At 55.4% G+C, this 16,736-nt stretch overlaps 5 protein-coding genes across 5 annotated transcripts; all 5 read right to left on the bottom strand.

The window, feature by feature from the left end:
- Positions 1-549: 549 nt before the first annotated feature.
- Positions 550-1,611, bottom strand: ABB37_09110 (hypothetical protein; the record flags this gene model as incomplete). The annotated part of the gene is made up of 1 exon (XM_015808395.1): positions 550-1,611. Exon 1 carries the CDS (start codon positions 1,264-1,266, stop codon positions 550-552), a length of 717 nt encoding a protein of 238 aa, XP_015652848.1. The 5' UTR covers positions 1,267-1,611.
- Positions 1,612-3,714: 2,103 nt separating this feature from the next.
- Positions 3,715-4,978, bottom strand: ABB37_09111 (hypothetical protein; the record flags this gene model as incomplete). Its single annotated transcript, XM_015808396.1, has 1 exon — positions 3,715-4,978. Exon 1 carries the CDS (start codon positions 4,573-4,575, stop codon positions 3,715-3,717), a length of 861 nt encoding a protein of 286 aa, XP_015652849.1. The 5' UTR covers positions 4,576-4,978.
- Positions 4,979-5,830: 852 nt separating this feature from the next.
- On the bottom strand, positions 5,831-8,087 carry ABB37_09112 (hypothetical protein; the record flags this gene model as incomplete). Its single annotated transcript, XM_015808397.1, has 1 exon — positions 5,831-8,087. The coding sequence occupies exon 1, from the start codon at positions 7,514-7,516 to the stop codon at positions 5,831-5,833; it is 1,686 nt and encodes a 561-aa protein (XP_015652850.1). The 5' UTR covers positions 7,517-8,087.
- A 1,684-nt stretch (positions 8,088-9,771) lies between these two features.
- ABB37_09113 (hypothetical protein) lies at positions 9,772-10,200 on the bottom strand (the record flags this gene model as incomplete). The annotated part of the gene is made up of 1 exon (XM_015808398.1): positions 9,772-10,200. One exon carries the CDS (start codon positions 10,198-10,200, stop codon positions 9,772-9,774), a length of 429 nt encoding a protein of 142 aa, XP_015652851.1.
- Positions 10,201-11,310: 1,110 nt separating this feature from the next.
- On the bottom strand, positions 11,311-15,942 carry ABB37_09114 (hypothetical protein; the record flags this gene model as incomplete). The annotated part of the gene is made up of 1 exon (XM_015808399.1): positions 11,311-15,942. The coding sequence occupies exon 1, from the start codon at positions 15,883-15,885 to the stop codon at positions 11,311-11,313; it is 4,575 nt and encodes a 1,524-aa protein (XP_015652852.1). The 5' UTR covers positions 15,886-15,942.
- Positions 15,943-16,736: the final 794 nt, after the last annotated feature.

The raw sequence follows: 16,736 nt of genomic DNA on the forward strand, positions 1-16,736 counted from the left end.
AGCGTCACTGAAGTAAGTGACCATCGCTGCTGAAAAGCGGCAACCTAGAAGGAAAGAAAAAAGAAGTTAAACGTGAAAGAGAAGGTCCGATGAACGGCGCCACACTTCGTAAACGGTACTATTCGGTCTAGAATGGTGAGGCGTGGGCGTGACGGATGCAGAAGGAAAACAAAAACAGGAAAGAGTATGTAGCTGAAACACGCGCTTCACCATGTTGCTCGTACGAACGACCAGAAACAACACAAGAAGAGATGGCGTATGAAGATAAAAATGAAGTTAAAGCAAAGGCTGACAAAGTCGTTGGAAAAAGAAGCGAGTATTCATCTAAAACAGAAATGCAGCGCGGGAGACGAAAAGAACGCACATGGATTATCTGCCCCGGAGAAAATCAAAGCACAGCGTATTGGAAGCAACACACACCGGCATACACCGAATCATATACAAAAAACGAAGTAAAGAGCAGGCATTTCCGGAAGCGAAACGCTTTTAGATATTTTGCGGCTTCGGTTTTCTGCTCCGTTGACGCCCGTTCGTTTGTGCCCGAAGGCGTTATTCTCCCACGAAGTACTGCGAAGTACCGTAGGGGGACGGGCACGGCTGAAAACGAAAGTACTGCGACGGGGGGCCTTTGGCAGATGCCGCCGCGTCATCGTCCGTCTCCATCATCTCCTCGTCTCTCGGACTGAAGGAGCTGACCGTGCTCGACTTACTTCGTTCACTAGTGGCCGACAGCGGGGAGGGAACCTCGCACTCCACAATCACGTAGCCGCCACCCCACGAGGACGCGTGAACGTCCCTCGGGATGGACACGTGTGAGGGATGCGTTGCCCCTTCTGCCGGGAACATACGCGTATCCAGTAATTCTATCATCTCGCGGTCCGCTGGTGGTCCACGTTGTCCGTCGTGTGGTTTCGCTTCTCCTTCTTCATCGTGCACGGCGTCGCAAGCGTGGACTGGCACAACCACCGCTACGAGATCAAGGCGCCAGGCGGCCAGCGTGGTCTCATCTTTGATCACGACGTTGCCGAGTGGGGGATCCTCGTAGCTGAAGTCATCCGGCGCGGGCAGTGCCGCGGGCAAACACTCTCGGCGACGACGATGAAGACCACCACCGCGTTCCTCACGGCCCGCAACGAGAGACGCGAGACGACGACGCGCTTTGAGGCGGTCCTCGATGTAGAGGTACGTCAGCAGGAGGGCAAAGGCGCTGAACACCGCCCAGCACGCAACCAGTGCCACGACGACGACGGAGGAAACACCACGCATAGTGCTGCCGGTGGAATCGATGCAGAGGACCAGTCTAGAGAGAGAGACTTGAATTTGAGATAAAAGGTAGTTGTGCGCGGTTTGGGCAGCTTGTTCTTCTGATCACGGAATATTGTAAACTGGCTCTTCTTTTCTGTGATAGAATGATCATCAAGCCGCACTTCGGTAGGGCTGCTGGAATTTGAGAAAAGAAGAGAACTGTGGACGAGCGAAGAAATACTAATAAGAGAATAAGTCCTACTAGAAGATCCTACCGCCAAGAGAGAACAGATAAAGGTCTTTTGCAGTTTACAAAGAAACAAGCGCTTTACAAAAGCTAAATAACGGCTTTTGCGAGTGACCGTCTGTTCGCCACAGGCACAACGACATGAGAAAGGAGGAGAACGGAAGGCAGGAAGGAAATCAAAGCAGCGAAGAAGGAGGCACAGTTCCTCAACCAGAGCGGGCGCTGTCGGGGTATGCCTATTGACACAATGCGGCACCTTACACACATACATCAGCGGAAAGTTGTGAGTGGTGAGTGGCGGCAACAGTTTTGATCAAACCAAAAACTGTAGAGGCCCTTTCGAGCGAGTAGCATCGATAAGAGGCGGATACTGCCACGCAGCCATCGAGGTGCGTCTGGCAGCATCTCAATTACGCTATCCTATTTTGCATAGGTGTTGCCGGTTCTTCACATGGTCCAATGCAACGCCATATTAGTTATGAACAGATAAAACAGGAAATCTCAACACGCAACGCAAAAAGGGGGAAAAATAGCGGTTGTCACGAAGAGGCGACGCAACACCGGAAAAGCATTAAAAGACACAAAACAGTGTCTCTCCGTAAGAGGGCACGCTGTAGTAGAGATGAAGCATAATAACGGTCTCACCAACGAGGCAGTAAAGACCAACTTACGAAGAAGCAACACCCAGACCGATGAAAACGGTCGGCGTGCATAAACCAAAAAAAAGGCGAAAGCGTATTTTCGCAAATCACTGTTTCTTTCTTTTTGCAATAAGTCGTTTAAAAGCAATCTTATGACTCCTACATGCGGACCACTAGGCCCGCCGGAGCTGAGGCCACACGTTGCCTGACATACCTCACATGATGAATGGCAGAAGTCTGCGAACACACGCGTGACTTCGCAGAAAAGGGCAACCAAAAGCCGGAAAGAAACCTACATAAAACAAATTACTTTTACTGTGAAAAACAGAAGAGAAACTGATAAATGCAGCAAAAGTAAGACCTGCGGAGAGGTGCAGGAGCATGTGAATGCAGAGAAGCTGCAAGAAGGGAAGAAAAATCATGTTATTCTACGACACTCATCCACAGGAAAACAAAACCGTGACGAGGGAGAAGACACGGCTGAAAGAGGTATAACCTCGACACACAAATACATATGAACAGCTCTGTCAAACGGTCATTCTCTCTCTCTCGCACTCGTCTGGCTGCAGTGGTTCGGAAAGGATCGCAACGATGCTGCTTTGATCGATCGTCACCGCGTACAGCAGAGCGTAGAGCAACACCAAGCACAGGCACACCATAAATCGATAAGAAACGAGTGATGGTGTGATTTGTTTGCGCAACGTTGAGCTTCCACTTCTGCGCATCTAAGAAATTGGAAAAAGAAAATCACATGCAGCGTGGGACGACGCGATGTATAAGAGTCCTCCAGATTCACAAATAAAAACAAAAAAGAGCAGAGTAGTAAAAAATGCTATCTCCTTTCCTCACAGAGGCCCCTCCCCCCTCTCAAAACTATTACACCTCTATAGCCGAAATCTAGTGGAGCTGGAGACCACATTGGCCTGTCCTCTCCCGCGAGGCGTAACGTGTACATTCATGCAAGTCAAAAATAAAGTAAACGATGGCAACAGCCGCAATACCCCCTCCCTTCTAAGTTGATTCTTCGTCAACGGAACACCTACAGAGCCGGACACGGCAACAGGAGACAAAAACAAGATGGTGAAGAAAACGACTCATTCAGCTTGGGGAGTAGAAAATGTTTAGAAGCAAACAAAACTAAAAGAAAAAGAAGATCGGAAAGAAGAAAACAGACGTCGGTTCTTAAAGAACCAACCAAAAATGTACACGCGCGGAAGAATAAGAAACATGGACAATTGAAACGAAGTCAACACGCAAAGCCATAATAATAATAATAATAATAATAAGACGGAGGTGTTTTGCCTCTTCGCATTTCTGTCACGACACGCAGCTGCTGTGATGTGTGTGTTGCTTCCTCCGGACACACAAAGATCGCCTTCTGGTAGGCATTGGGGGCTGCGCGCCAACGTGCGTCAAAACAAAAAAGGGCAGGCGCTCTTCTCAAGCCAGAGCGACCAGGAATCGCGCGATCGACTGAAAGAGAACAACTACACCCCATTATAAACGTTGGGAGACATTCAAAAGAAAGGGACCACTACTGCCCCGTTTCTCCCCCGATAAACTGGTTGCAGCGTGCGGTAGCTACACCCACTTTTCGTCCCCGTGTTGATTCCATGCTGCGCCACCCCGAGGAGCTTCTTCCTCATTCGTGGTGGTGTACTTCGACTCGCCGTAGACGCAGTTCGAGGGCAGACATCGGTAGAGGTGCATTGTGGGGCGAGCAGCCGGCAAGGCCTCCGAACTTGCGCTCGGCGCCACCGCCGCATCGCCAGTGGATGCTTCAAAAGCGGCCGAATCTTCATTCCCATGTGAGCCACTGGGAGCGTCGCCCACACGGTTGCCGCACACCACAATCACGAAGCCTCCCTCCTCAAGAGAATGGCCGTACGGCGTCGCACCGTCTTCGATTTCCAGGCCTTTGTTAGCCCTATTACGGCTGACGTTCGCCATGACGGTCGAACGAAGGATTGCACGTCGGGTGGTAGATAACGGTTCATTGCTGTCTTCGACAAACGTCTCCGCGAGTCCGACCGGCGCCGCAGAGGCTGAAGCAGCAGCAGCGGGCGCACTGCCCTGCTGCAGCGAGTTCGCCTCCTTGTTGGCCACCGCGTCGCCCAGACTCGACGCCTCCACCTCCACCAACTCCCCGCGCAGCTTCTTGAAGTCATCCGCGTCGTTGATGATGACGTTGCCGAGGGCGGGGCATTGGTACTTCAGCGTAGCCGGCGCCGCCTCCGCTTCCGGGAGAGCAGGTCCGTGTCGACGGCGGCGCTCGGCGCGGGCAACGGCTTGCGCTGCGCTCTGCTCCGCCTCTCGTGCGCGGCGTGCGATGGCGGCGTTGTTAAAGCGACGCGCGCAGGCCAGCAAAATGCCGATGAAGAACGCGAGGAAGAAGACCACCAAGCAGCACGCCACGATGGGGTTCCGGTGCTTTGCACGCATCCGCGATGATGGCCGCAAGTGAATGGAGGGAAATAGTAATACCAAAGAAAAACAAGAAAGAATGATCCGTTGCAGCTGCGTGTTTTCAGCAACAACAAATGATTTAGGGAAAACGAAAACGAGTTGGCAATCAGCAGAAAAGAACACCAGAAACGTGTTAACATCGATCGTTAAAAAACAAAAGCAAAAGTAAAGATAGCGGAGCCGAACAGCTTCAACAGTGTGCGAACGGGGTAGAGAAGAAGAAAGCGCGATGCGGTTCACTGCCGTGCAGGACAGGGGAAGACAAAATCCACGATAAGGACCCGTCGCACCCACACCGCAATAAACACCACCGCACACACGTCTCTGCTGCCGTTGTCGCTGTCGCTCGTCAACGCCTGCTTAGGAAACGATTCAGCACTGGAGAGGAAACAAAAGAAGATCAGAGGGAGAACAACAAAGAAACCCCAACAAGAAGATAAACAGAGGAGATTTAACGCAAAGAAACAAATGAGAATATTTGATTTTCATTTGGTGAGCTTCACAGCGGCGAGGGGGGGGGGGCGGGATGGCCTGTGGTTGAACGTGTGCGGCGCATCCCTGTGGTAAGTGTAGCGTGTCTGCAAACTTCCCGTCGCCTCGCATTACGTTGACGTGCACGAGTGTTCCGTGCGGATGACGCCTCTTCCAGCAGAACCCAGTAGTCACCTAGTAATTGCGTTTTTCATTGTTTGTTTTCTGTTTCGGCTAACTACCGCGAGTTCAACTCTCATAAAAGAAAAACGAAAAACAGACATCAAAACACAAAGCCACTACGGAGGCACGTTATGTTGCTCGCGACAATGGCGAAAGATGTTAGCCTCTACACTAGCGCCGCGACTTCACGTTCTCGTGACCGTAGTTGTGTAGAATAGTGGTGTGTGGTCACCAGAGAAAAAGATACTTTAGATAAAGGGAGCATAGCACCTCCACCGCAATAATAATAGGTAGACACATACGGAAAGAAGATATCCAAACTATAATAATTAACAAGCACTGTAGAACGAAGAACGAGGAAAACAGAAATATACGTTGTTGTCTGATTTCCACAATTGCTGTACGGCGGCGCGAATCTCGCCTCGAGCGCAGCACGCCATGCAATAAACTTTTGAATCGAAGCTTCGCGCTCCGCAAGCAACACAGTCACGCACCCACACTCTACATCGAACAGGGCATCCAGGGAACGAAAGACGACCGCATCTCGTCGGAGGGTCGTCTCCTCGAAGGCAGTCCCTTACGTCCGCCTGCCACTAACGTTGACGGTGTACGTTGGGGCTTCCGTGTGCTTCATGGTGGCCGACAGCATCTGCCCAGCGGACACCAGCTTTTGCTCTCCGTCGCTGCCACTGCTGCTGGCACCCTCCAACCCCATCGGTGGGTATCCGCCGGTCGAGCCAGGGAGATACCGAGCGCTGCCGTACACATCGAGAGAGGAGAGCTTTTCGAAGTAGTACCGCTTCTTCTTTTCCTTCGACGGTGCAGCTGCCGGGGTACTTGCAGGAGCCGGGTTGGGTGCGGATGGCCGTGACTGTTGTGGACCGCCGTCACCCGCTTCTGGTGGCGCTTCCTCGGTAGGCGACGCCTCCGTTTCGTTGGGGTTTTCGTCCTCGCTGCTCTCCGTCTCCTCGAGCACGACGTAGCCGCCCTTGTCCACCTGACGCACGCGGTGCTGCCGGTGAATGCGCAGTTTGTGCTGCTTGACACGGGGAGCGCCAGCGTGGTGCACGTGAAGAGGATCGTGGCGGGCGGCTCCGCGCACACCCGACAGCACCGCTGCGGCGCTGCGACTCCCTGTGACGATTGGCATGCTGTTTGCCGGCTCCATCACAAGTATCCGTGGCAGCGCCGGCGGTCGCAACAGTGCGGAGGCGCGTCGTCCGTCCTGCGTGCCGTCTTGACCTGTGAAGGACGGGGCGAGGTGGTGGGTGAAGGAAGCCGTATTCGCATCGGAGAGAGCTTGGAAAGAAGAACTGTGATCGACGAAACTCGCGGACTCACGGTGCGGCGTCGGTGAAGGTGGCTGCCGCGGTGGGCTGTAGGACTGCGCCGCGATCAAGGGGCCCTCTGGACCGTTTCGAAGCGCACCGTAGTGCTCCTCCGGCAGCGGCGACTTGCTATTCTTTCTCGCGGTGTCGTCTTCTGTGAGAAGTTGCTCCCCCGGCCGCGTGTGTCCATCGCTAAAGTGAGTCCGCTCCTGTGCTGGGACAAGCAGTCGCAGGCCACCGCGACTTCGATCTTGAAAGTGAGCAGAAGTCGCCGTCGTCGCAGGGGGAGCCCCGTCCCGTGCGGCCAGTGGAGGGACGTCAACGCTCATCATGTGGCTGCCGCTCATCCCGGGGCTAAACGACGAGGAGGCAGACGTCCCCCGCCGCAAGTGTGTGCCGTACGCTGGCATGCTCGGTGCGGGGGTCGGGTACGCGCTGACGAAGCTCATCGACACGTTGTGCTCATTGTCGAACGACCCCATCTTTGATGGCACCAGCACTGGACCGACTTTTGTCTTCCCATGCGGCACGGGCCTCCCCTGTCCGGAGGGGTGTCCGTTGACAAAGCTGCCGTTCATGGACACCATCTCCGTGGTGCTGAAGTCCACGCTGCTGCGGTCGTCGCCGGCGTCCTCGACGCGCACCAGCACCTCGCGCACGCGGTCCATTTCGGCCCGACTGCGGAAGATAACGTTGCCGGAGACGGGCTCGTCATTGGGGAAAAGGTCACCGTAGTTGTCGCACGGGATAGCGTCTGGGTAGCGAGAGCGTGAGGCCTGCGCTGCCGTCGCCGCCGCAGCGTTGACGGCACGACGGACACGTCGGCGGTGGTCGAGGACCGTCTTCAGAAACACGCCTCCGGCCACCAGCAGCACGAGGCCGATGCAGCCAAAACCGATGCCGACAATCGTACCGGCAGAGAGCTCGTCTCCCATGATGGGCAGGAGAGTGCAAAATGTGTTGATGGGGAGGTGGCGTTACCTTGCACAGATCTTTCGTAAGAACGCACGCCGAAGCACTGAAGAGAGAAGGAGTGCGGTGCAGGAGAGAGATGTGAAGAGCCGTTCTCTCTCCACCTGACTTTGTTGGAGAAGAGTAAAAAATGCTTCTAAAAAAAAGAAGGAGCCGCTCCCGGTCTACGAATCGTGGCTGCAGAGGCAGATGAGCAGCGACAACACAAATTGAGAGCCAACTCAAATCCGGATAAAATAAAAATATTTCGTTGGGGGTTTTAAACCCAGGTGTGCTCGTCGTTCAAGACGTTTTAGTGATAATACTCCTAATAAGTCGAGACTGAAGAGCAGTGCAGATACCCCAGGGCGGGTGCGCTCCGGTCTTGACCGCCGGTGAGGCACAAAGAAGATGAAAAGCAGCCGACCGATTCCGCTAGATGGTCGCTTCACAGAATGGCGTCTTAATGGAGGTAGAAAACAAGAAATACGATCGAAAGCACACGAAAAGAAACTTATGCGCTGAACCGATTACGACGCCTTACAGCGAAAAAGCTGTCGAAGCCAAAAGCGTAAGTATGAAGAAGAGAGAGAGGCGATAGAGTTGGTGAGTCAACAGCTGCGATGTAGAACCCGCAACGACGCACAAGAAAGGCACACAAGAATGCACCGTTCAGTTCAGGAGCAAAATCCTGGAGAGACCTCCGTATCATTAGTTCCGTGCGCTGCAATTTGCTTCCTTCTAAACGTCTGGTTCGCTGGACTTTACTCTCTGCGGGCACCGTGGAACTCGGTTCTTTTTTGTTTTGAATCTCACTACTTGCTGGTCTCCTCGGGCACACTGAGTATGCAGGCAGAGGAAGTAGAACAGCAGAAGGAAAAACGGCAGCACCGCGAGACACACCGAGAGGAGGCCGTCGTTGGAATAGCGACGCTGACCAGAAAAAAAAAAGAGGTCAACAGTGAAATATTGAAGAATGAGATGATGACAACACGTACGCAAACAACCACAAAGAAATGCCCACGCACTCGGTCATGTAAACCTCAACGACGGTAAATGAGCAGGCGAAGAGCACACTCACCAGTGCCGGCAGGGCCTCGCCCGGAATCTTTCCAGCGTATATCACCCCCCCCCCCGTCGACATCGGCGTTCACCTCACATACACAGCCTGGGAAAGCGCTTCATGCACCTGGTAGACTGCGCAGCGGTGTAGCAGCTCTTATCGATGTTAGCAGAATACACCGAAGACGACACGGTTCGTTAGAACCTCAGCAAGGCGGTGAGCGACTCAGCTTCAACGAAGCCACCGGAAAGAGGGAGTAGCAGACAGGAATAGTCAGAAGGCCCACCGTGAGCACAAGGAAGACCGTTACTGTTGCACTGTGTGGTTCCAAGTCTCTCCCATAAATGCCATCGCTTGATGGAAAGCGAGAAGGCAACGTTCCTATCCCGTACGTGAAGCAGATCGGTGAGAGGCGCCTATAGCCGTCAGAACAACGGTTGAAAACGGAGGTTGAAGGAGGAAGGGGAGGGGGAGAAGATAAACAGCAGGAGAACAAAAGGTTTACCCAACGAAGGTTGCCGAACGCATTCCAGGCCGCGCCAGCCGCCGCTGTCGTCTTGAATGACACACACACACACATAGAAATACAGCTACCGTTAGTAAGCGCTTTTCTGCATGAAGCGCAGCGGGTATTGAATGGAGGATGTAAGCAACGCCGGAACCCTCTTCGTATGATCTCTGAAAGATCCAAGAAGTCTTCTCCGTTATTTCCTGTTAATATTCCTTCAGCAATAGTCGAAGTTGTTTTTTCTAGGCTGTTTGATGGAGGACAATCCTATTCACCACACACACACACACACGTACACGGAAGCAAATATATATGTACTCGGACATGTGCACAAGACAATCTGCTCAAGTTCTAGCAAAGCCTAAAGAAGGCGTTTACCTGCGTGACGAGACAACGCCGCGGTCAATAGTCACAGGACGCAAGCAAACATAATAGAAACAGAAAAGAAAGAGGAGAAAAAGGAATTACAATTATAGGTGTTTTGATGGACAGATAAACAACGGAAATGCCGGCGATATAACTCAGCAAAGATGCATGTACGTGCAAACGGAGGCGAGCCTCTGCTTTTACGTCTGACCTCTTCGCTTACTGTACTTTCTTCTCCGTGTGTCCGTTCACTTGGTGTTCGTCACGTTCCCGCAGCTCCTTCAGTTTGGGGTCGATGTAGTTCATCTTGCACCAGTAGAAGCCGAAAGCCATGGTGATAAACAGCAGCATCCAGTTGTCCAGGAAGGACAGAAACGAGGTACGGCAAGCGGCTTCCATCGTGTCGGCGCAACGATCCTCTGCGGGTTTGAACACGTTGGGAGTGAAAAGAAGCTTTTAAAGAGAGAAATGGAGAGAGAATTAAGCGTAAAGCACGAGCAGGTGGGATGAGGAACCGATAAGAAGCAGATCTGAGATAACACAAGAAGATTGGAAGGGACAGAGGAAGCGATGATGATGGTGTGTGACAGAGAAAAAAGGCCTTGAGAACACCCTGAAACGCAGAGACACTTTGGCAGGAGAGCATCTTCGTGTACATCCGACGGCACGGTGATTAATTCTTCCGCAGAATAGATGCTCACCAAATCCAGCTGCCAAAAAAAAAGGCACATTGGGCGTAGGCACTAATGGCAACCGCTTGAACATCAGAAACAACACCACATGCTGCATGCCCTTCTAATAGTTCCCTTGCTTTGAGTTGATGCGGCCGTCAGGTCAATGATGGAAGCCACCTGCATTACAGTTTTAGATAAACAAAATGTGTCTTACCAGTCTCTTCTCTGCCCTTTAGGTTTGACGCGTGCAGCGAGACACGCAAACGCAGCGCTTTCCACGCGCGTGTGTGCGTGCGGCGAGGATATAGGTGAGCTGCAAAAACAATAGAAGGGGATCCCCAACGCAGTGGACAGCTCACGCTGACCTCGCCCTCTGTGCGCTCAATGACGCCTTTCGCGCGCCTTCTCTTCCTGCCACTCCTTCATGTGCGGCATGACGTACTTGAAGAAACAAAACACCACCACGACGTTCACAACGGCCACGAGCAGCGGCCAGCTGTTCAGCGCAGGCAGAAACTCGTTGTCTTTTTCCATTTTCCCTGTTTTTGCTGTTGTTTTAGAGAGATGAATTCAACGCCTATTGAAAGCGGCGCCGTCGTGTTGGTGTGATTAGCCGGTTCTCAGAAAGGAAGTCTATCGCTGTAGTGCTTTGCTGCAACTATCTTTTATATGCAGTGGATGAGAATTAGAAGGTGGAAGGAGGAAGCAAGTAGACGCACACCACTCTATAACGCGGAACCACACAAATCGATCAAATCCGCCAGGACGCTGTATCTTCTTGAAAACAACGCTCTTCTTCTTTCATTTTTTCAAGTGGCCAAAACCTGGCCTCAATCGGCCGCAATGGCAGTTCCTGAAATGAAGGATAAACACAGAATAACTCTTAAGAAACATTTTCACCACAACGAGCGTCATTCCATCGAGTCAGCAATTCGCTTATTGCTGCTTTGTGCCCAACTCACTCGTGTGTCTTCGTGGATGTTCTTTGCTTGTCTTACTTTTCGTTTTGGTCTTCAACAAACGACATTACTGACCTTCTGCCACTCCTCAACACGAACAAAGAGAACATCATCAAATACAAACTAATGGTCAAGCCACACACAGAGAGAGAGAGGGACACAGTGACACAAACAGAGAATGGCTCGGCTCACTTCAAATAATAAACGTCTACAGACTTCCCAGAATGTGACCAAACGAGGCGTTGTTGCCGTGCTCCTTCGTAAACAGCGCACACAAGTTCGGGTGCTCGCGCAGCGCCTGCGTCAGCACCTGATCCGGCAAATTGACCAAAAAGTTGCTGCTCTCCCGGTAGTAGCACTCCGTAAAGAGAATAACACCCTTCCACAGCTTCGGGTCGGTGTCCCACACCGAGGCCCGCTCCAGCGGCGTCAAGACGGTCTGCACGACGAACTTAATGAAGTCGATGTTGCGGGTGCGCATGAAAAGCTCCGCCGCCTCCAGCACCGTCGCCATGAGCTGTGACGGCACCGGCGGGGGATTCATGAGCAGCTGCAAGGCCTTTTGCACCTCCGCCGGTCCGTAGAGCCGCTCCGACGTCGTGTTGTCAAAGCTGCGAGTGAGCTCGAGGCACAGGCTCACCACCTCCTTGGTGGTTCCCACGCTGATCGGCGGCAGCTCCTCCGTCTTCTCCTTCTGCGAGGTGAGGGCGTTCGGCGTGCCGTCGTGCAGGCCGTCCAGGATGCCGCCGGTGGCACCGGCATCCGCGCCTAGCCCCCCTTGGCCAAGGTGCAGCCCGCCGTGGAGGGCGCTCGACCTCGACTGGCTCTCCTGCGGGGCGCGATGCAAAAAGACGAAGAAGTTCACCAGCGTCAGCCCACGCGCGACGCCGTCCTGGAAGGCCACCGGACACTTCACAAAGACCTCCCGCAGCACCTGAATCTGGAAGGCACGCAGCTCCGTCGCCTCCAGCACGTAGGTGCGCTCGCGTGCCGGCAGGCGGTGGAAGGCGCCGTGGTAGCGCCGCTGAAACTGCAGTTGCACCTGCACAAACAGGAGGAAGCTTTTCAGGTACGTCTGCCGCAGCTCCTTCGCGGAGAGGAAGCCGAGAAAGGGGGCGACGTAGCGGATGTCGGGCAGGGAGTGGGAGGTGCTGGAGTCACCAAGCGGGATGCCGCTCAGCTCGTACATTGCCTTTGCATGACCCACCACTGCAGTGCTGATGCTGCGCAGCGCTTCTAGTGATGCCGCAGCGGATGCCTGACTGGCGGGGTCGATGCCGTCCGCAGACGTTGCGAGGGCCGCAGCGGCTGCGGAAGCCTCCCGCGCCATCGTCCCGAGCTGCTCCCGCACGGCCCACAGCATCGCCTGCACCAGCGGACGTGCCTCCTTACACCGTTTCCGCAACAGAGGCAGCACGGCTGAGACGAACGTCGCCGCGTCGGCCTTGAAGAGGTCCTGCGTCATGCGCCGCACATCCACGTTCGCGGGCAGCAGCTGCATCATCGTGATGTTCTCACGATCCACGCACTGCTGGAAAACCTCGAGCAGGGCGGGAAAGAGGTCGCGGGGCTGACGGGCGCAGAGCATGAGGAAAAGACCGAGGTGGCGTTCCAGTACAACCGACATGCGTGCGCGGCCCTTCGCGGCTGCCTCATCGCTACTGCTGGTTGTTGCTGCAGCAGCGCCGGCTGTGGTGGCCTGTCCCTCCTCGTCGTCTTCGTGCGCCCGCTTGAGCTTCGACGCGGCGCCGCTGCGTTGATAGGCCGGGATCGCAAACAGCTGCGTCTTCGCGTACCGCACGATCTGCGTCTCCGCCGCTTTATCCAACAGAGGGGCACCCTGCGCGGTGGTGGCGGAGAGGAGTGCGTCGATCGCCGTGATGGCGAGCCGCCGTGCGTAGGCGTGTGTGCTGAGGCTCAGCTGCAGGAGAATGTTCACGGCGCACGTGCGATACACCGGCCGCAGCACCGCGAGGGCCCGCACGAGGCCCATCCCAATCACGCACCGGGTGCGGTCCGCAGAGAGGCAGAAGTCTTTGTAGAGGTGGTGCCACACGTAGCGGGTCAGCACAGGCGCCTGCAGGAGCACGTCCACCAGAATGGAGTTCAGCCGCGCCGCCAAGATGAGCTCCAGCACGCGGCACAGGACGTGACTGTAGGTGGACGGGGCAGCGACGGTGTCGTTCAAAAACCCGAACACACGCTCCGACGAGTTCACGTTACCCGCAGCGCCGTCGTCCTCTCCACCTGCGTTCTCTGCCGCTTCGCGAGGCCGCTTGCTCCCCACGTCGTACGAGGCGCGATGCACGTCGTCGTCGTAGAGGAAGGCAATCGGACTGTCCACCTCGATGGACAGCCGCGCGGCCGTGTGTAGCGCCTCCCCTCCCACACCGCCGCCAGCCATACCGTCCTCATTCCCCTCCTCGTCCAGATTCGCGCCGCCCAGCATCAGGGCGCTGTTCAGCACCCCACTGCGATCCTCAATCGGTGCTTGGGTGGCGTAGAACATGAAGAGGGCCTGCAGGGTGAGTTGGTAGTACGAGTGGTCCTGAAAGAGAATGGTCAGACCGGCATTGGAGCTCGCCGTTGCCGCCGCTGCCTCCGCCTTCTCCTTCAGTGCACGGGCCTTGGCCAGCTCCTTGCGCAAGCTCAGCAGCAGTTCGTCCATCGCACTGTCCGCCAGCGACGGTGGCAGCTGCACGAGGCAGCGCGCAATGAGGGCCTGCGTCTGCCGAACCCGCGCCTCCGCCTCGCCGCGGACGTGGGCGTAGGCGCTCAACACGGAGCTGAACGCCGCCCGCTCCAGCCGCGCACGGGCCGAGACGCGCCGCAGAATCTGCACCCCCCGCGTGTGCAGTGCCACACTGTCCTTCACGTGCTCAATGAGCTTCCCGGGTGGGATGGCCTCCACGCCCTGCCGCTCCATCTGTCGGAGCTTCTCGACTTCCTCGCGCTGCGCCTGGTAGGCGGCGACAAGCTGCATCTCTTCCAACCCACGACGGTGCAGCTCCTGCATGGCGTCCTCGCTGAGGAAGTCCATCTGCGAGACCGTAAGCATCACCATGTCCACCAGTGCCGAGGCCGTGACAGGACCCAGGGATGTCTTGAGGTAGGCTTCTCGACGGCCCAGCAGCGTCGCCGCCTCCTCATTGAAGAAGTCGAAGTCGCCGTCCGCGCCACCACCGCCGGCCAAAATGCCGCCGCCATCAACGCCGGCCGGACCGCTCGGGAGGTGGTGCGGCGCCGCCAAGATGGAGCGGCAGTCCCGCAGGCGTCCGCCACCCACTGTGCTGTCCGCCCACGACTCCGCCACACTCTGTCCAAGCTCAGAGAGCGCTGTTGCTGCTGCAGCGGTGGTAGTGTCCGCCGCACACGTCGCCTCCCCCTCCACCACATTCGATGGGTCAGAGAGCACAAAGGGATCCGTCACGTGCACCACGCCGCCAAAGGCAGACGCCGCCGCCTGCAGGCCGCTGAACGCCGCATCGCTCACCAGCAACAAGTCCGCCGCCGCCGCCCCGGTCTTCTTTTGGGCGACAATGGGTGTTGTGGGGCGCAGCTGCAGCGCCACACTCAGTACGCGCTGCACGCTCCGTTGAACGTGGTAGACGCGAAAGATGTCCTTCAACTTACCGCCCGCCGCACCGCCACCGCTGCTCCCACCAGCACCCAAGCGATCGGCACCGTCCTCCTCCATCGACTCCATCTGCCGCTGCTGGCGGTGGGCGATGTACTGCTGCGCAAATTTGAGCAGCGACTCCGTTGTTGAGGTCGCCACACGCGCACAGAGCTGCTCCAATGCGGCAGCGGAGGAACTGCTGTCGGTGACGCCTTCCAGCACGTGCGGTATCGCCCACAAAACATCCTCCACGTCCTGCAGCAGCGCTGTCAAGAGCAGCGCCGAGGTTGTCTTGTGTGCCCCTCCTCGGGCGGCTCCCGTGCCATCCGCCTTGCCCGCATACGCGTTCAGCTGCTCTTGCAGGGCTCGATGGAGCGGCTGCAGCATGCCGTCCACCGCTGCTTCGAGCTCCTCCGCGACGCGTGCGCCGGCGGTTGGGTGTGCGAGGCAGCCCACGAGCGCCCATACACCCCTTTGCTGGCAGCGCCGTGCGTCGTCGTAGCTTGTCACACGTCGCACGTTGTCGATGGAGGTGGTGAAGCGCTTCGCGATGATCTCCCGCATCGAGTGCAGCTCCGACTCAAGCGACGCCCGCGTCGTCTCCGCCTCCTCGTCGTTGTCGTCTGCTGCCGCATGGACACTCTTGTCGCCTCGGTGCTGGTGGTGGCCGGTGGGGAGCGCCATCGGATAGGCAAGCGCGGTGGCGAGAGGGAAGAGAACCACGGCGGCGCGGCTCCAGTAGTGGAAGGCGCGCTGGTCCGTCGTGGTCGCCGTCTCGTTGAGAAACATGGAGAGGAGAAGATGGTCGTCGGGTGTCAAGACCCACTGCGAGTCTGCCTCTACGGTCGGCACCTTGTGCTGATGGTGCTGCAGGTGACGCTGCCAGAAGGCGGCGTAGGTGGAAAGTGTAGTAGGAGCCGAGGAAGCGGGGGCGGAGAGCGCTGTGTGGCGGCTCTGCACAGTCTCCAGCAGCTCTGCCAGACTGCGCAGGACACACTGCTTCTGGAGGACTTCCCGTGCCGTGCCGCTGAGACTGTTGTAGGCGTCCAGAAGCAGCTCAATCGTTTCGCGTGCGTCCTCCACACCGCGGAGCTCGTGGAGGCAGGCGAGATTTAGCGAGCCCACATCCTCGGCCTCTTCGATGTGAGCAAGAAGTGCCTGCATGGCCACCACAGCAAATACGAAGAGCAGCAGTTAAATGTCCTATACGAACTATGGAGCTGTTGTCATCGGGGAGTAACAGAAATTCAGAAACCACGATTTTGAAGCGTTAGAGAAAAAAAGAAGAAGAGTGAAATTGAAAGGAGAAATAAAACCTCATCAACCCAACAGCTTTACTAGACGTGAGGGCGTGCGAAGCAAGGTGGGCCTGCGACGTTCGGCTTCTTCTGCTCCTCTCTTATTAACTAATACTCGTAATAACAGAGTGAGCCACTTGTTTTAATGCGTTGATGCGCTCGAAAGGCACCGCACCAACTCAGCATTTCGTGAGCTGCAACAGTGCACCTCAGAATCGTTTGCACACCCTTAAGTCGAAGCGGCAGCGACTCTTCCAACGTTTTCGCTCACTCGCCAAACATAATTAGCGTGCCAAACGGCTCTATTTTTGCCTGTTTCGCGGGAGTATTGTCTTTCATTTCCTTTAGCAACCGTTTGTCAGAGGTACAGTGCAAACGACAGACGAAATACGCAAGTGGAGGTCAACGTGAAAAAGAAAGAGGTTTAAATGCAAAAGAAAGAGATTTTGACCCCATCACAGCAAAAGGAACGCACCGTTAGGAGAAAGTAGCAACGCACGCAAGAATAAAATTAATCAAGTGTTGACAAGGAATGAAACAGCGATACAGTTGTTGGGTTTTTTTTTTTTGCCACGTCACGACACGCTCCTCGCACATCAGACCTGCACCCTTCTTTTTTGAGGTTCTGATGAAAACTACATGTATTGTATTTTTTTAGTTAAGAAACAGAGAACATTAAAAAAAGAAGCAACATCACTTTATCAAAACAAAAAAGCT

The sequence above is a fragment of the Leptomonas pyrrhocoris genome (genome assembly GCF_001293395.1).
Source record: "Leptomonas pyrrhocoris isolate H10 chromosome Unknown, whole genome shotgun sequence".
NCBI lineage: Eukaryota > Euglenozoa > Kinetoplastea > Trypanosomatida > Trypanosomatidae > Leptomonas > Leptomonas pyrrhocoris.